The sequence below is a fragment of the Glycine max genome, chromosome 8, assembly GCF_000004515.6.
Source record: "Glycine max cultivar Williams 82 chromosome 8, Glycine_max_v4.0, whole genome shotgun sequence".
Classification (NCBI taxonomy): Eukaryota; Viridiplantae; Streptophyta; class Magnoliopsida; order Fabales; family Fabaceae; genus Glycine; species Glycine max.
In genome coordinates, this window is record NC_038244.2 from 39096756 (window position 1) to 39114652 (window position 17897).

Genomic DNA, 17897 nt, shown 5'->3' on the forward strand with positions numbered 1-17897 from the left:
TTTTCTTAAGAAAGTGTTTGGTTGAAAAATCTTAAAATTAGGAAGGAAAAATATATACATTTAGGAGTAATTAAATTAAATATATTAATATCAATCTTATTAACAACTAAGAAAAGGCAAGAAAAGTTAGCATTGTAATGGTCGAGTAGATCAATACTCAAATAACACCAAAAAATCCATACTCAGATTATTTAAGTAAGATTTTGAATTTTATGAAAATAGAAAAAGTGACCGGTGAGATATTTTTATATAAAATGGACTGTTTGACTTTTTATAACGATTATTTAATGAAAAATGAAAATTATGAGCATATAGCATTTTTATAATTAAATGATGATCAATAGCACCATAACAAGAATTCAATTATTTATTATTGAAAACTACATGAAAGATAGACAAAAGAAATGCTTAATCCTTTCAGCACCAACAACTTAATGAGTTTTTTTATTCATAATCAGAAAATAAAAGATTCACAAGGTAGTCATGAATAGCTAGCTTGCAAATATTAAATACACATGTTTTCTTGTCTTGTCAACTTTTTCTTCTTAGTCAAGCAATTGAAACCAATAGTAAGATGACATTTTAAGAGAATCACTAACATTTTTCTTACACTACAATACAACCTGTATAAGTGTTAACTAGTAAGTATACAACGTGTGTGTTAATGTAAATAAATAACATTTTTAAAAACTATTATAGTATTAACTCATTAGTTATTATAGTGGCATAAGAAAAAGAGAAAAACGCATGCCAGCTTGCGTCTAACTCTTCAAATTTTCTACGTCACAATGCAAGCCAAATATACAAAGATACAAACCTTCCAATTAAGGCCATTTTGAGTATTTAAATTTTCTTCGGGTCATAACTTAGAAACAACAAGTGGTGTGTGAGGTATGCATAATGCATCATTAATAATAGAGACAGACCCGGCATCGGTGGCACACAATACGTGAGTTCTGGTCCCTCTTCTTCTAGTAAACCTCATCCATCATCATCCATATAAACTCACACTCCTACCACCACCTCTATCACAATCTCTCTGTTCATCACCAAGAACAAAACAAAAAAGGTTTGTACTCAGATATACCATGCGATTCGATTCGTTTAAATCTTGATGTTACCGTCTAAATCACGGTCGTGAGGGACCGTTTAAAACGTTGATCACGATTCACGTCTATTCTAAGTTGTCTCTGAATTGAATTTACATAATTCAAATTTCTCCTTCCACTAATTTAATATATTACATCTGCATGTAATGAATTTATATACTTTTTATCCGTTTATAATTCATTTTGTCTCGCAGAAGAAGAAAGAAATATGGCTGGAGGATCATACGAGGAAGCCATTGCAGCGTTGACGAAGCTTCTCAGGTGAACTATATATAAGTTTTTTTTTTTTTTTTTTTGTACTTTCTTCTTTCTCGCCAAAACGCACGCAAAAGTAACATTAACGTTGTCGTTTGGCGTCGGTTTCTCCGCCATTACCAAACGAAACCGCGTTCATTTAGTTTGGACTATGAGACGGTCACGGTGGGCCCCGCGCGGTCCACGGGCCATGTGGGCCCCGGCACTGACGCGTTAGTTATGACTTTTTTTTGTTTTGTTTTTGGCAGCGAGAAAGCCGACCTGGGTGGTGTCGCCGCCGCAAAGATAAAACAGCTGACGGCGGAGCTGGATACCGCCACCGCAAACGGGTCGACGCCGTTTAACCCGGACGAGAGGATCCGAACCGGGTTCGCCCACTTCAAGAACGAGAAATACCAGTGAGTAATATGGTCTTCTATTATTATTTCGTTTTGAAATTCCGAATTTCCAATTTGCGTGCGTAGAATATGCGGGTCTTTTTTCACTGTTCTAGTTAGGTGAATTACCATTACTGCCCCTTCTGGGTACTTCGAAAGTTCCTATGGATAAAGTGAAAGGCTATTACTACGTTTTTTTAGCACTTATCAGTGTACTAGTATAAGGTTCTGTTACCATCTGATTTCATTGTGTGTGGGTCCTATTTCGTTTACAACCTCAAAATGCAAAGAGACACGTATTAATGGTACTTTTATTAATTTAAGTTTGATAAGAGCCTATAGAAGTTGACCTTTTAATTATAAAATGTTGGACAGATCACATGGAGATGGAGAAACATCATTGGGGATCACATATCTCCACCTTTTTTAATAAGCTTTTGGTATAATTTAGTTAGGCGAATTATACAAGTGTTGTTAGTATATCAGTTAAAGAGTTAAAAATATTTTTTATTCTAAAAAGAGTTATTAGCGTGCTTTTGTCGTGATTTATAACATTTTTTTTTATTATAATTGATAACAAGACAACAATATAAATTAACATTTTGCTGACCATTGCCTTTAAAGTGGTCAACAAAATAATAAAATATGTATCAATGATTTTTATTTTTTTAGGAGATGTATCAATTATTGTGAACCATTGATTTTGTAAGAGAGAAGTAAACAAATTTAGCATTTAATTAGAAGATTACTAAGTACTAAGGTTATTTTTTAAAAATTTTATATATTTGTATTCTATCAAATCTCAATTATTGGTTTTTTTATTATAAATAATAGTAAATTATTGTAGTTACCCTTAAAAATGTATGTAATTAATTACAAATCTAATGATCCACATCTTGATTAGAGGTGCAACACCAAAGTGAACTGATCCGTCGTGGTCTGGTATAACTTTTTTAATTGATTAACATTGTAAATTGTTTTTTTATAAGGGCAGTATACCTATTAAGCTCTATAAAAAATGATTTTGTTTTTGTTATCTCATCCTTCTTTCTTGGAGGTGCCGACAAATATTCGTATTCAATTTAGACACTTTATTTTACTTTGGAATTTAATTAGTGAGGAAATACTGTTTTATTGGGTGGTTAGTTGTCCTTAATTTGTCTATTTATTTATCATTGCAGGAAGAACCCGGAATTATATGGCGAACTTGCCAAAGGCCAGAGTCCAAAGGTCAGCCACGTTATTCGACTCAGCAGTAACCCGTAGGGTCAATTGACTTTCCTTAATAAAAAATATAAAAAACAAAGAGGGACACGACTATTTTAAAAGTTTAATTAAGACGTTATTTTTTTTCCTATTTTGTTGTCAATTGTAAGCATAATTCAACCATTATTCTACTCCTCTTTTGTCTACTTTTTTATCTATGCAGTTATGACTTTTCATATTCATACATATAAAGTTCTCATAGCAATTTTATATTATTACTTGAATATCTATTATATGTTCTATTAAGCATTGGGACCTTATGTTTTTTAAGATATTGTGTTTGACTTAATTATTTTTAAGCCTCTCTTTCTTTTCAAAGACAAATCAAGTCAATAACAACTTTAGAAAAACTCTATAAAAAATAAAAAATATTAATGAACAAAAGTCTCCAAAATAAGTCTTCTATAATAAATAATTTGAGTACATTCTATTTTTTAGGAAAAAAGAAATCTAAAACTACCCGAATTGTTTCTAAGTTTTTCCAATAAATTTTAGGAGCAAACTTATAAAAAAAAAAACTATTTGTAACTTATTGCAATGATTTTTAAAGTAAAGTTTTTTAATAAATTCTCACACTTGCTAATTACTCTTACTTATTGTAATGTTGCATTTCCCACACTTGCAGTTTATGGTTTTTGCTTGCTCAGACTCTCGAGTTTGCCCATCCCACATTCTGGATTTCAATCCGGGTGAAGCCTTTGTGGTCCGAAATATCGCCAACATGGTTCCACCATATGACAAGGTTTAATTTGTCTATCAATTTGTTTGACTTATGTTATGTACCAAAATTAAAGATGAATTAAAATGTAAAGGGATTTAATGTCATAAACACAAACCTTATTTCAAATTTGTCATCAAATATCATCCATTTAGTTTACTCGCATTTTTGTTGTTTCAGACCAAGTATTCAGGAACCGGGGCGGCCATTGAATATGCAGTCTTACATTTAAAGGTAAAAAATAGCCATCCACTCTCTCTCTCTCTCTCTCTCTCTCTCTCTCTCTCTCTCTCTCTCTATATATATATATATATATATATATATATATATATATATATATATATTAATTAAAGGTGGGTGGGTCATGCAAGTGAAAAGAAGAACTAGAACGTTTGGTGGCGGAGAAATAGCCTTTGCCAAATTATTTGTTGGGATCCACACGCATTTTATGTTTCCTGTTTCACATGAAAGCATTGTTAAGTTGGGGAAAATGTTACAAAATCTATTTTTGGATTAACATAGACTTCACAAATGGTTAGTTTGATAGGTATTTTGGTAATTTGGTTGAATGAACCATCAATTTGATCTAAAAGTTTTACTTTCTCTCCTATGTAGTCCCCAAATAAAACTATGAATAAGTATTTTGTCAATTTATTCCTAAGTTAACATATTTTACTAACGTTTAGGACTAAATTAAAATATATTTTTAATATTTAAAATATTATTTAATATGATTTCTAATACTAAGAGGATTATATATCAATAAGACTTATATTATTCATATAATATACTTTTATGACACTATATAATATATAACATGTAACTTTTTCTCTTTATCTCTCCTTCAAATCACATATTTTATCACACGTTTCTCTTTTTTCTTTTCTTTTATGTCACTTTAATTTAGTATTTTTTTTTATTTCTTGTTGTTGTAAAATTATTTTTTGGTTTTAGTCCTTAATATACTTTAGATGATATTTTGATAAGTGAAAAATGTTATCTAAAGTGTCTTAAAACCTAAAAACATAATAAACATAATTTACAAAAATTAAAAATAAAAATAATAATTTTATAAAGATAAAAATAAAAAAATTAAATTATAAAGACTAAAAATATATTTAATTTGTAAAAATTGAATACAACTAAATTTGTTTTCTACTGTTAACTTTATCCAAATTAGGTCTCGTCAAATTGTAACCCCAATAATACCTACCCACCAGCCACCACACCTTCCATTCAGAATCATGAAGAAAATAAATGAGGAAAATGAAGGGAGAAAGTGGATAGATTAGTGTTAGTGGTGCACAGAAGGATGCACAGAATGGCTTTCTTTTTTAAAACTACTAGAATAGCCTTTTATTTGTTTCTTTTTTGTTGTGGTTCTAAAGGGAATGTCTTATAGGTGGAGAATATTGTGGTCATTGGGCACAGCTGCTGTGGAGGTATAAAGGGCCTAATGTCTATCCCAGATGATGGGACCACTGCAAGGTAAAAGTTTACCAAACTATTGGTTGCGTCTAATAAAAGAAAGATTAAATAATTTTGCCAAAAGGATGATGAGTGCATATGTTATTATATAACAAAAAACTAAAGTACATGTCCATGAAAAATAAAAGCATATGTTAAAATTTTAAACTATTTTGATTAACTTTTCAGAATCTCCAACTAACTTGGTGGTTCAATGACCCTTTTGTCACAGTCCTAAAATGCTAAGTAGTGTCATTAGTCACATGCCAGGCTCCTAAACAGTAAATAATCCATTTTCATTCCCTGTTGATTACACCTTATTGGAGGCAACTGGAAGGCATGATATAGGGGCAATGTTTGAGAAATGTTGCCTTTTGTCCAGCATATTTAGCATTTGTTGTTCCCCTGTCACTCTGCCACATTATAATGTTCATAGGTCATTAGAAAGGAAAAATGTTTATATATTATAAAATTGATTATATAAATGAATTTTTGGGGAAGATATTGTACTCCGTAGTGATTGGATTTATTGCTTGTTGGATCCCCTAATGAATTTTATTGTACTACATGGTGATTTCCATGAATTTAACTTGCCACTTAAATCCATGTCAACAAAAGATAATGTAACGTGCAAAATAATCCTGAATTTTTTTTTATAGACTGAAAATCATTTCCTTCTTCTGTGATCATACAGTGAATTCATAGAGCACTGGGTCCAAATTTGCACTCCAGCAAAGTCCAAGGTTAAAACAGAAGCAAACACATTAGAATTCTCTGAGCAATGTACCAGCTGCGAGAAGGCAAGTAAATTCTACTTAAGGGGCTCTATGTCCCTCACCACTTCGTTACTTGGTAGCATAATTTGTTTAATTGTTTCTAATATGTATGATACATAATACTTCCCCTCTCTCAAATATAAGAAAAATAAAAAAAACATTTTTTTCTTTTTTTTTGGTCTTAAATATAATTTTTTTAAAATTAATTTTATCTTATTTAATTCTACTATCTTTAATATATGTTTTATTTATTTAATGTGTTAGTTTCAATGATTATTTTTATTCTTGATATCAAGATTGAATGAAAGATAAGTTAGAAAAAAATATTATTTTTTAATTAAAATTAATATAATTAAATGTGATTAATTATTTTTTTTAATTAGTGTGTCATTTTTTTTTCTTTTCTTAGTTATGCTATATCGTATTGAAAATTTCTTGCTCACTTCAATGCAGGAAGCTGTGAATGTATCACTTGGGAACCTATTGACATATCGATTTGTGAGAGATGCAGTTGTGAAGAAAACTCTTGCCTTGAAAGGTGCACATTACAATTTCGTTAAGGGCACATTTGAGCTGTGGGATCTGGACTTGAAAATCTCTAACTCTGTATCCGTTTAAGAAAGTGTTCTTAACCCTGCGCTGGTGTGCGTGATGATGTACATGACCTAGCTTCCCTTTGCAAGTGTGTCACAATTGTATAAGACCCCCCCTTCCCCTAGTTGTTTCCCTTAAATCCCAAGAAAAATAAACGAACACTAAGCTAAAATAATGGTCTTAGTCTTGTACCAACTCAATGAGTTATGTTTTTGTATCGTTTTCTGTTACATAGTGGTTTTCTTTCGGCAAACTTTAATAGTACTGATCTAGCCATCGAACTTGAGCAATGCATTTAGTACGAGATGTTTTAAATCGTTTTTCCTAAATGCTCCTAAAATTTCTTGGAGCTGGAATGCACTGTGAATAAATTTATTAATATATGACTTAAATCTGTTTTTTGTCTCTATAATTTAATATTTTTTTTCATTTTTGTATTTGTATTTTTTTATTTTAATCTTTATAAAATGTATTTGTTTTATTTTTCGTCTTTCAAATAATTTAAATAACAATTTCAACAGTAAAACATGCTTTAAACAGTGAAAAAAACTTTAAGAAATAAAAATAAAAACAGATTTTACAATGACTAAAATAAAAAAGATAATTTTGCAAGGAAAAAAATAAAAAAATTTAAATTATAAAAAAAAAAGATTAAGTCTTAATATATTAATGAAAAAGCAAATGCTAATCAATGACATTAGAAAACTGGATAAAGAAGTAAAACGAAAAAATATTTTCGAAACAAATAAAAAAGTATTCTCCTATAATTTTAAAATGCACTTTTATATAATTTCTAATAAAAAATTCTGATTTTAATTCCTTGATCAGTATCATAAGCAAGACCTATATAAGAAATTAAGAGGGAATTTTTTTTTTATTAAAAATTATATAGGAGCACATTTAAAAATCATATGAGAGCCATGATTGGTGAAGACATCTTTCAATTGTTGAGTACAATCATTTATTAGAACTAAATGGCGTATTAATGAGAGATATTTTATAAAGAATTTTCTCTATTTTTAATAACTTATAACTCTAATGATATAATATATTGTTGAAAAATAAAATTGTTTAATATTATTTCTTGCCAATTTTATGTAGAATTAATTGAATTTAACAATGATATATAACTAAAGGGACTTAAAATTAATTTTAAACTAAGGCAACACGTAAAATTATACAAAAACAAATTTAAAAAAATTAAAAATATATTTTAATATAATTTTTAAATTAAAAAACTCATCGGAAAAAAAATGAAAAAGAAATATTTGATCATGCAATTCTTTAGCTGCATATTTATTATACGAATGTCAAATCACTCAAAATATTATTATGTTTGTATATACTATAAGACTATACTCATACGTTCAAATGATTATAAAGCTAAGTTAATTATTTTTCTTTTTTTAATGTTAATAAATATGAGAATGTTTGTTTTTAGTCCCTTCTATTGAAAAACATCTGTATTTGGTCATCCATTTCTATAAATGTGTCACAATAAACCTTACTAATAACTACCTCAGTTGCATATAATGGTGATGCATGGCAATAAAAAATGTATTTTTTTGACAATTTTGAATCCCACGATTTGGATTAAAAAATTTGATTAAATTTACTATTTATTGGCCATTTTCAATCACCACAAACAACATTTCATGTCAGCAAAACAATTTCAAACTTCCCCAAAATCAATTTTTCAAACAAAAACCATGACAAATGCATATAACAAAAACTTAAATACCAATCAAAACAAAATTCAAACAACATACGATTTAAATCTAAATAAAATAGTGTAGATTTTATCGCTTTCTTCGCAACTATATGATCACATTGATGCCGCCTTCACAATAACATCCACAAACATCCTGCTGACAATCTTTGAGAAGAAGATCGACGACAAACAACATAGATTCCTTATTGCTCTCTTTGTAACAACGTGACTTTCCTCATTTGTCATGATACTTACTCCAAACCTAAGTAATAGAGTTGTCAAATGGGTTAGTTCTAACCATGTAAGCCTGCCAGTGTGGGCTAGGGCCGAAATGCCTAGAAAATTGTTAAACATATCTCCCATAATTATTAAATCTACCTCATCTTCTTATTTCTTTTTGTTATTACAATTACTTAAATATCATCACTCCTTACCTCTTATCCCCTTTCTCTCTTCGATCTACATCTCTTAAATCTCACTAAAAAATTGGGATAGGTTTTGTTTCATATGTAAAGGAGAAACAAACCCTACCAATTCATCCCCAAACCCTTTCTCCCAAATCTATAATCAAAGCTTTAACTTTGTGACATTATTTCATCAAAATTGAACTCAATCCTTAAAATCATCAATTGGGTTTTTAATGCACAAGGAATTATCAAAATACTAAATTTCCAACATGCCTATGTAAGGTAAAAAAAGATAAATTAAAATGTTAGTTACTGTTGTATTTTTTTATTCTTGTGATCTACAAATTAATCACATTTTATTAGTTTAGAATCTTGTTTCTGTCATTTTAAGAGTTGTTGATGTTTCAATGTAATTGTGTCTAGCAATAAATGTTGATGCTACTTGGTTATTGTTGAGTTTCATAGTATGATTGATGAATATGAAATCCATTCTAGATTTGTATTATAGAAAGTTAATGATGGGTCTTTGGAAGATTTGCATTGATAAAGTGGATTAAAAATATGGAAAGAGTTCACTTCCTTTGGAAGAATAAGAAAGGAATAGAAAGCCTTTCCGATTTATTTTTCTACGTCCCATCAAGACATTTATTTGTGGTATCAACCCTTGTGGTGGCAATCTAGTGCACAAAGATCAAATATCAATCTCTCGGTTCAGTGTGCAAAAAATTTTAAGGTTTCCTAAATTAATAATGATAGGAAATCAATCTTAAAATTTATAATTTTTATAAATAATAGATAAATAACATGTATTTTTTTTCATGATGAGACTTCTTTCTTGTGTATTTTGATTCTTTAGAAAAGGAGAGAAATAATATTTCACTCCCTTGACTATTCTATGTGTCTCTCTACGTTTGTGATAACCGATAATATTTTTCTGTCATGAAGGGGACCTTGTTTCACGTTAGTGGGTATTAACCCCTTTTGTAACCATTATTTCCATCAAATAGCAGTTACCTCTAGAAACTTGTCCTATTTAATCCAATTACAATTTAATCCTTAATTATTAATTATTTATTTATTATTTCCTACATAAGTCACATGTCTCTCATATGAGACATTAATTCTAACATTCTCCCACTTGGCTCATGTGACATTACTAAATATTATGGACTAAATAAATAAATAGATTAAACCAACATAACTCACATTAAAATGATTCAATCGTTCTATACATTGGGTACATCATAATTTCATGATTAAGAATATGAACCAATTTGAGTCATGACAGTTGTACATCACTTAATCGACATAGTCCCTTCCATGTACTACAAATTAGTCTTCTCCTTAATATGATCATTAGTTAGGAGTACATAATTGGTCCAACATAATGTCTTTAATCAAGACAAACTTGTTAACATTACTCTAACACAAACATCATGCAAACATAGATAACAAGTAATCAGAAATATATCATAAATGAGCTCAGAGTGTCAGTAAAAATACATAAGGTAAATTACACTTAATGATCATCAATAACAATAATGTCCATATTTTCAACATGCTTTATAAATGTCTTGGGTGGTAATCTCTTTGTTAAAGGATCAACTATCATAAGGTTTGTGCTAATATATTCTATTGACACTCTTTGTTTATGAACTTCTTCTTTCACGACAAAGTACTTCAATTCCATATGCTTAACACCCTTAGAGTACTTGTCGCTCTTAGAGAAAAATACTATTGCAGAATTATCACAATACATTTTCAGCGGCCTACCAATACTGTCGACAATTCCAAGCTCTGAAATAAAGTTTCGCAGCCAATTAGCATGAATTGTAGCATCAAAACATGCTACAAATTCAGCTTCCATGGTCTATGCAGTAACAACTGATTGTTTTGCACACTTCCATGATACTACTCCTCCGGCTAAGAGAAATACAAAGCCAAGAGTGGATTTTCTCGTATCCACACATCCAACAAAGTCTGAGTCTGAGTACCAAATCACCTTAAGGTGATCAGACCTCCTATATGTAAGCATGTGATCTTTCGTTCCCTGTAAGTATCTTAAAACTTTCTTTGCAACTTTCCAATGTTCCATTCCCATATTACTTTGATATCTTCCTAACATTCTAGTTGCAAAGCTTATGTTTGGTCGAGTACAGATTTGAGCATGCATAATACTCCCAACAACCGATGCATACGAAATTACTTCCATTTGTTTTTGTTCCAGATCATTTCTAGGACATTGTGTGAGACTAAATTTGTCTCTTTTCTGAATTGGAAAAGGTGATGTTAAGCACTTTTCCATCTTAAATCTCTCTAGTACTTTATTGATATATGCTTTCTGAGACAAGCTTAACAATCCTTTTGATCTATTTCAAAATATTTCTATCCCTATCATATAACTTGCCTCACTCATATCCTTCATTTTAAAGTTACAAGAGAGAAACTTTTTCGTTGAGCATTTTTCTAAATTGGAAATTGTGATGTTGAGCATTTTTCCATCTTAAATCTCTCTAGTACTTTATTGATATATGCTTTTTGAGACAAGCTTAACAATCCTATGATCTATTTCAGAATATTTCTATCCCTATCACAAAACTTGCCTCACCCATATCCTTCATTTCAAAGTTATTAGAGAGAAACTTCTTAGTCTCATGAAGAAGATCAAGATCATTAGTTGCAAGCAATATATCATCAATATACAGGATTAGAAAAATAACCTTACTCCTACTGACCTTCAGATATATACATTGATTAACAATATTTTTCTTAAATCTAAAGGAAATAATGGTATCATTAAACTTCAAATACCATTGGCGGGAAGCTTGCTTAAGACCATATATTGATTTCTTTAATTTGCACACCATGTGTTCATTTCCTTCAACTAAAAACCCCATTGGTTGGTCAATATAAACATTCTCTTCTAAATCTCCATTAAGAAAGACAGTTTTCACATTCATCTAATGTAGCTCCAAGTCATAATGGGCTACTAATGTCATGATAATCCTAAAAGAATCCTTTCGTGAGACTGGTGAAAACATCTCTCAATTTCATCTTTCTGAGTAAATCCCTTAGCAACAAGTCTAGCCTTGTAACGTTCAAGGTTTCCATGAGAGTCACATTTAGTCTTGAAGACTCACTTACAACCAACTCCCTTACAACCTTTTGATAATTCTACAAGGTCCCAAACACCATTATGTTCCATGGAATTTATCTCTTCTTTCATGGCATTTAACCACTTCTCAGAATTATCAGCTTACAGCTTGTGAAAATGAAACTGGATCATTATCATTAATGCTTAAGTTTGTTTTTGTTTCATATAGGTATACCACATAGTCATTCGAAATAGCTAGTCTCCTTTCTCTTTAAGACCTACTTAATGCTACTTATTGCGGTTCTTCCACAATAGGTTCATTATGTATCATGGACTCATTATTGTGGTGTGCTTCTTCATTATTGCTTGTAACAACAACTAAAGGAGCAATCACCTTATTGTTAGAGGCACAAACAAAAGGGACTTGCACTCTAACTTTTTTAATTTCCACTTCTTATGGAACTATACTCCCATTAATTTCACCATTTTCGATGAACATTGTATTTCCAATTTCGATAATTCTCATACTATGATTAGGACAATAAAACATATGCCCCTTTGACTTTTTTGGATAACCAATGAAATATCCACTAATTATTCTTGCATCCAATTTTCTTTCTTGTAGATTATAAATCCTTATTTCTGCCTGGCAACCACAAATATGCAGGTGCCTTATACTAGGTGTCCAATTCGTCAACAGTTCAAAAGGTGTCTTTGGAATTGCCTTACTAGGAACCCTATTCAACAAATACATAGCAGCTTTCAAGGTATACATCCACAAAGATATGGGTAAAGTTAAATTGCTTAATATACTCCTAACTATATCCATTAAAGTTCTATTATGCCTTTCTGATACATCATTTTGTTGTGGTGTATCAGGCATTGTGTATTGCGCACAAATGTCACGTTTCTGAAGAAGTTTAACAAATAAACCTGGGTGTTGTCCAGTTTCATTGTATCACCACCTCTATCAGATTTAATAACTTTCACCTTTCTGTCTAATTGTCTTTCTACTTCATTCAAGTAAATTTCTAAGGCATCCATTGCCTGAGATTTCTCGTGCAGTAAGTAGACATAACCGTAATGTAAATAGTCATCAATAAAGGTGATAAAGTATCTTTCCTTTCCGAAAGAATTAACATCAAGAGGTCCACAAATATCAATATGCACAATTTCAAGAAGTTGAGTGCTTCTTGTAGCTCTTTTCTTTGTATGTTTTATTTGTTTTCCCTTAATACAATCCAAACAAATATTTAGATCCGTAAAATCTAGATAAAGAAGAATTTCATTCTTTATTAATCATTCCATCCTTTCTCTATAAACGTGACCTAAACATTTATGCCACAAGAAAGCAGATCGTTCATTCACTAAACTACGTTTAGTACCAACATTATGATGCAAATTTAAAATAGTTTCTGCATACAAACCATCTAATTTCAATTTATATAAACCATCACAAAGAACACCAGTACCAATGATATGATTATGCTTAAATAAACTGAAACATCCATTACCAAAATTAAGAGTATCTAGTAACATCAAGTTTAAATAATGAAAATAAATTCCTAGATAAACTAGGTACATAAAGAGTTTCCAGTAAATCTAAATGATGTCCAGTGTCGAGTTTTAAACGATAAGTCCCAACTGCTTCCACTAGAGCTTTCACTCTATTCCCTATTAAGACAAACTTCTTATTTAGGCTTATGGTTTGGATTGTAAGGAATCCCTGCATATTGTTAGAAACATGAGTTGTACAATCAATCCACCATGTATTATGGGAAACTTCTGTTAAGTTTGATTCAAAACATACAAGAGCATTAAGCTCAGCTTTCTTTTTGAACCAAGACTCATGCTTTGGGCAATCCTTTTGGAAGTGTCCAGATTTTCCATAGAAATGACAATTATTGCTCTTTAATGCCTTCTTTTGGATTTGCACAAGACCGTCATTGATATTTAATGGCCCTTTGCCTTTATCATGCTTCTTCACAATTTTGTTTCCAGCTCCTCGATTCCCTTGGTGGTTTACATAATGGATTGAGTGACTTCCTTGATTCATAAGCCTCGTTTCTTCCTGGATTAACATACTATGCAATTCATGCACATTCCATTTATCTTTTATGGTATTATATCTCATTTGGAATGAGTCATACTCAGACGGTAATGAGTTTAGAATAAATTGAACAAGGAAGTTCTCATTCACAACCATTCTCAAGGTCGTAAGTCTTGCTGCAATATTTGTCATCTCAATGACATGTTCATGCATAGTACGCGAACCATCAAATTTTATGATGGTCAGTGTATTCATTAATATCCTAGCAAGAGACTTATCAGTTGTTTGAGTATGCTCTCCCACTAATTTCGTAAACTCTTTAACATTATCGGTCTTAGGGAGAATTGGCTTAATACTGTCTATAACAGTCATTCTCATGAACATTAGGTTGAGTCTGTTAGCTCTTTCCCAGGCTTTATAATGGACTTTCTCTTCAGTGCTACTAACATCAGTAATAGTAGGATATTTCTCTTCCAATATAGCAAGATCAAGATTCAAAACACTGTGATGAAATTGGACTTGCTCATTCCGGTCATAGAAATTAAGCCCATTAAAATTGGCAAAAATGATACATGAGCATTCAATGAATTGGGAACATGTACTGCATAATAAAAATTCACATAAGTATTTTAAGACATAAAACACATGTCATACATATGATTCGTTCAGATAACGGTCAATGATATTGATGTTCTCCTTTGGGTGATACACCAACACACAACATACACACACGATGATGCTAATAAAATTCTTAACATTATTTGACAATTAAATATGCACCAATTAGTAGTACCTATTTCCTTTGGGTATATAAATAAAACTAATGATACAGACAAATCGCCTGTAATTATATTAATTAATTATAAGAACAACTAATCAACATTTGGACAATCCATAAATGTCTTATAACAATGAATTTCAATTACTTATAACCCAATAATCATATAATTTAACATCCATTATTTTATGAGTAATTGAAATAATCATTAATTTAGAGTTAAATAATCTTATAAATTTGACCACTTTGATGACTAACAAATTCATCATACATTTAATTCCAACCAAATATATGGCTTGCACATACTTATTGTTATTAACAATTCACAGCCATTTTATTAATTTCATTCTAGGCCATAAAATAATATTCACATTTATTAGCCTTTCGCATACAAACATGTTCAAGCAAATATGTAGCATATACATATTTATTGCTACCGACAATTTCAAAGCATTCACATTAACTTAATTCCAGGACACAAATTTTAAATCCTTTAATGACATTCAACAATAATATTCAGAAAAAAAAAGAGCATGTGGAATTGAGAATAGCAATTCCAAAGAATTCTTTGAATGGACATACATGTTGTCTAAGAGGTCTTTCGCTTTCTTTCTCCATAATTGGAAGAGACCTCTTTAACATGCAGAGATTTTCAACTCAAACCACAAGAATCTTTTTTTTTTTGTTCACGTACATGGCAAAAGGAGAAAGGGATGTGGCTGCCAAAAGCTTTCGTTCACGCAATGGAACAACACCACTTAGTATGCTTGTTTCGAAAAATTCAACAATAATAAAATTCTAAAATTTTATAATTATGGTTCATTCATAGTTAGGAAAAAATAAATCATTTTTGAAGAATCATACATTTCATAACCTATGCTCTGATACCACATGTAAAATTTTTTAAGGGTTTCCTAGATTAACAATTATATAGGACCTTGAAACCTATGATTTTCACAAATAATAGATAAACAATGCGTACCTTTCTCCATAGTGAGACTTCTCTCCGGTGTACTTTGATTTCTTGGAAAAGAAGATAAACAAGATTTCACTCCCTTGACTATTCTGTTTGTCTCTCTACATTTGTGACGACCAGAGATTAGATATAACACTTTTCTGTTAGGAAGGAGATCTTGTTTCACGTTAGTGGATATTAACCCCTTTTATAACCATTACTCCCCAAGTAATAGTTATCTCTAGGAACTTCTCATATTTTACCCAATTACAATTTAGTCCTTAATTATTATTTATTTATTTATTAGTTTCTACATAAGTCACATGTCTCTCATATGACATTAATTCTAACACAATATTATAGGGAATGATTCAAATAAACAATCATAATTCACAACCATCACAAACATCAAATCTGAGAAAGGTGTGGGGAAAAAAGGAAGGGATGTAAGGAGTCGGAATATCTAAATAAATTTAATAGCAGAATATTGAAAATGAAATGTATATTTAATAAGGTTAAAATATTATTTTGGTCTATTATATTTTGATATTTTGTTATTTTTATCATTTTTAAAAGTTTTATTTTAGTCATTTGTGATTTCTAATGAATCCAAAATGATCCTTTCTTCCATTAAATCATGATGCGATGTTAATTTCATTTATTTCTTTAGCATCCCCTCCCACAATGACCTAAAGTTATGCTTAGTTTAAAAATTTGAAATCCAAAATTACCCATGATCACATAATTACTTGTGCTTTTTTATACATATTACAAATACATGTCCCTTTGTTTTTCAAACATTATGCATGACACTATCTTTTCAGATTTGGATTATAAATTGAGAGATCTGCAAGTTCTTGGTATGAGATGTACTGCATTGATCTAAGTTTGGTTGTACCTTATATAGCTTTGGTGATGTTTTCGTGTTTAGGGTTTAAGAACCTAGACGGTCATTGAAAAAGACTGTCACGTGTCAAATTTGAGTTGTAGGAGATCAGTGTACAACGATATGAGTTTTGCGTTTGACGTTTAAACGCGTTTTATAAACTTCAATTGGTTGGGCTTTGGGTTTTAGGAACATCAATCGGTTCAATCAATTTGATTGGAGATTGAGGAAATGAAGAAAAATAGAGAGGGATGGGGAGTGTTAGTGTTGGTAGTGTGGTTGGAGAGGGTTACAAAAGGAAAGAGAAATTAGAGGGAAGAGAACAATTTGGTAAGGAAGGAGATGAGTCTCTTTTACCCAAAATAAAAGTTTGGAAAATTTTTATGGTTTGAGGACAAATGTGTTGGTCATTTGAAAAAATTTGTGGTGCCAAGTATGTATTCTCAAAAACAATGGTAGTGCAGATTAGATCTAAAATGACAAAAAGATATCATGTGTATTATTTAAAAAACACAGGAGATGACGAGATATCTATGGAATTTACTAAAAACAAACATTTGCATAGTTAGAAGGATTAAAAAGATGTTTAACCATTTAATAAATTACTTTAATAAGTTATAGTGTTTTCTATATAAAAAAAAGTTATACTGTTTGATATATTTTATTTTTTACTCGTACGTATTGCTGCAACCTCATGAAAAAATTGATAACTAACATAGTTAGTTTTAATAATAAAAAAAAATCACATAATGTCTTAAAAATACTATTTAAATGAATTGTTTATAATAATTAATATATTGATAAAAACTTTGTTTCTTAATATATTTTTTACATATTCAAATTACATTTTGATATTTAAACAAACATGTACAATACACTTCTAAAATTCTTTTTATTTCATTTACCTATGCTAATGACCAATGAAAGAAAAAAAACTATGTTTTTTTTTTACAGAAAAAATCTATGCTAATAACCGTTTTCTTTTTTTCTTTTTTAACAAGAATAACAGTTTTCTTATCTTCACTGATTTAGTATGAATATTTCACCATCTACTTATGACTTTATACATTAATTAATTATCTAATGAAATAGAAATTTAGGCATGCAACAATAACAAAGTATTTCTCACAAACTCTTCTCACCAAATTGTTTGAAAATCATGTTTGAAAGATTCGACTTGACTCAAGGTAAATATTTCTTTTAATATTTTGGTTAAAATAAAGGAGAAGTGATCCTCTATGTTCTAAACTTTGTTAAACTGGCAATTTCAAAAACATAATCCTAATTGTATGGATCCTAGACTACAGCAACACTCGTTAACATGTATAATCCAACTATCCAACATAACCACCAGAGAGCATATTGCTGTTTTCAAATTAACTGAATGAGTAGGTCAAATTTTAAGAATGTTTTGCTTTCAAACAATTGTAATGGTAAGTTTAAAGCACTAAGAA

General features: G+C 30.2%; 1 protein-coding gene across 1 annotated transcript; it reads left to right on the top strand.

Annotated features, from left to right (window-relative positions):
• The first annotated feature begins 837 nt into the window (after window positions 1-837).
• On the top strand, window positions 838-6815 carry LOC100808326 (carbonic anhydrase 2). Its single transcript, XM_006585886.4, has 9 exons — window positions 838-1069; window positions 1304-1370; window positions 1613-1762; window positions 2923-2971; window positions 3633-3749; window positions 3906-3959; window positions 5128-5213; window positions 5887-5992; window positions 6422-6815. The coding sequence occupies exons 2-9, from the start codon at window positions 1318-1320 to the stop codon at window positions 6584-6586; spliced, it is 780 nt and encodes a 259-aa protein (XP_006585949.1). The 5' UTR covers window positions 838-1069; window positions 1304-1317; the 3' UTR covers window positions 6587-6815.
• The last annotated feature ends 11082 nt before the right edge of the window (window positions 6816-17897 follow it).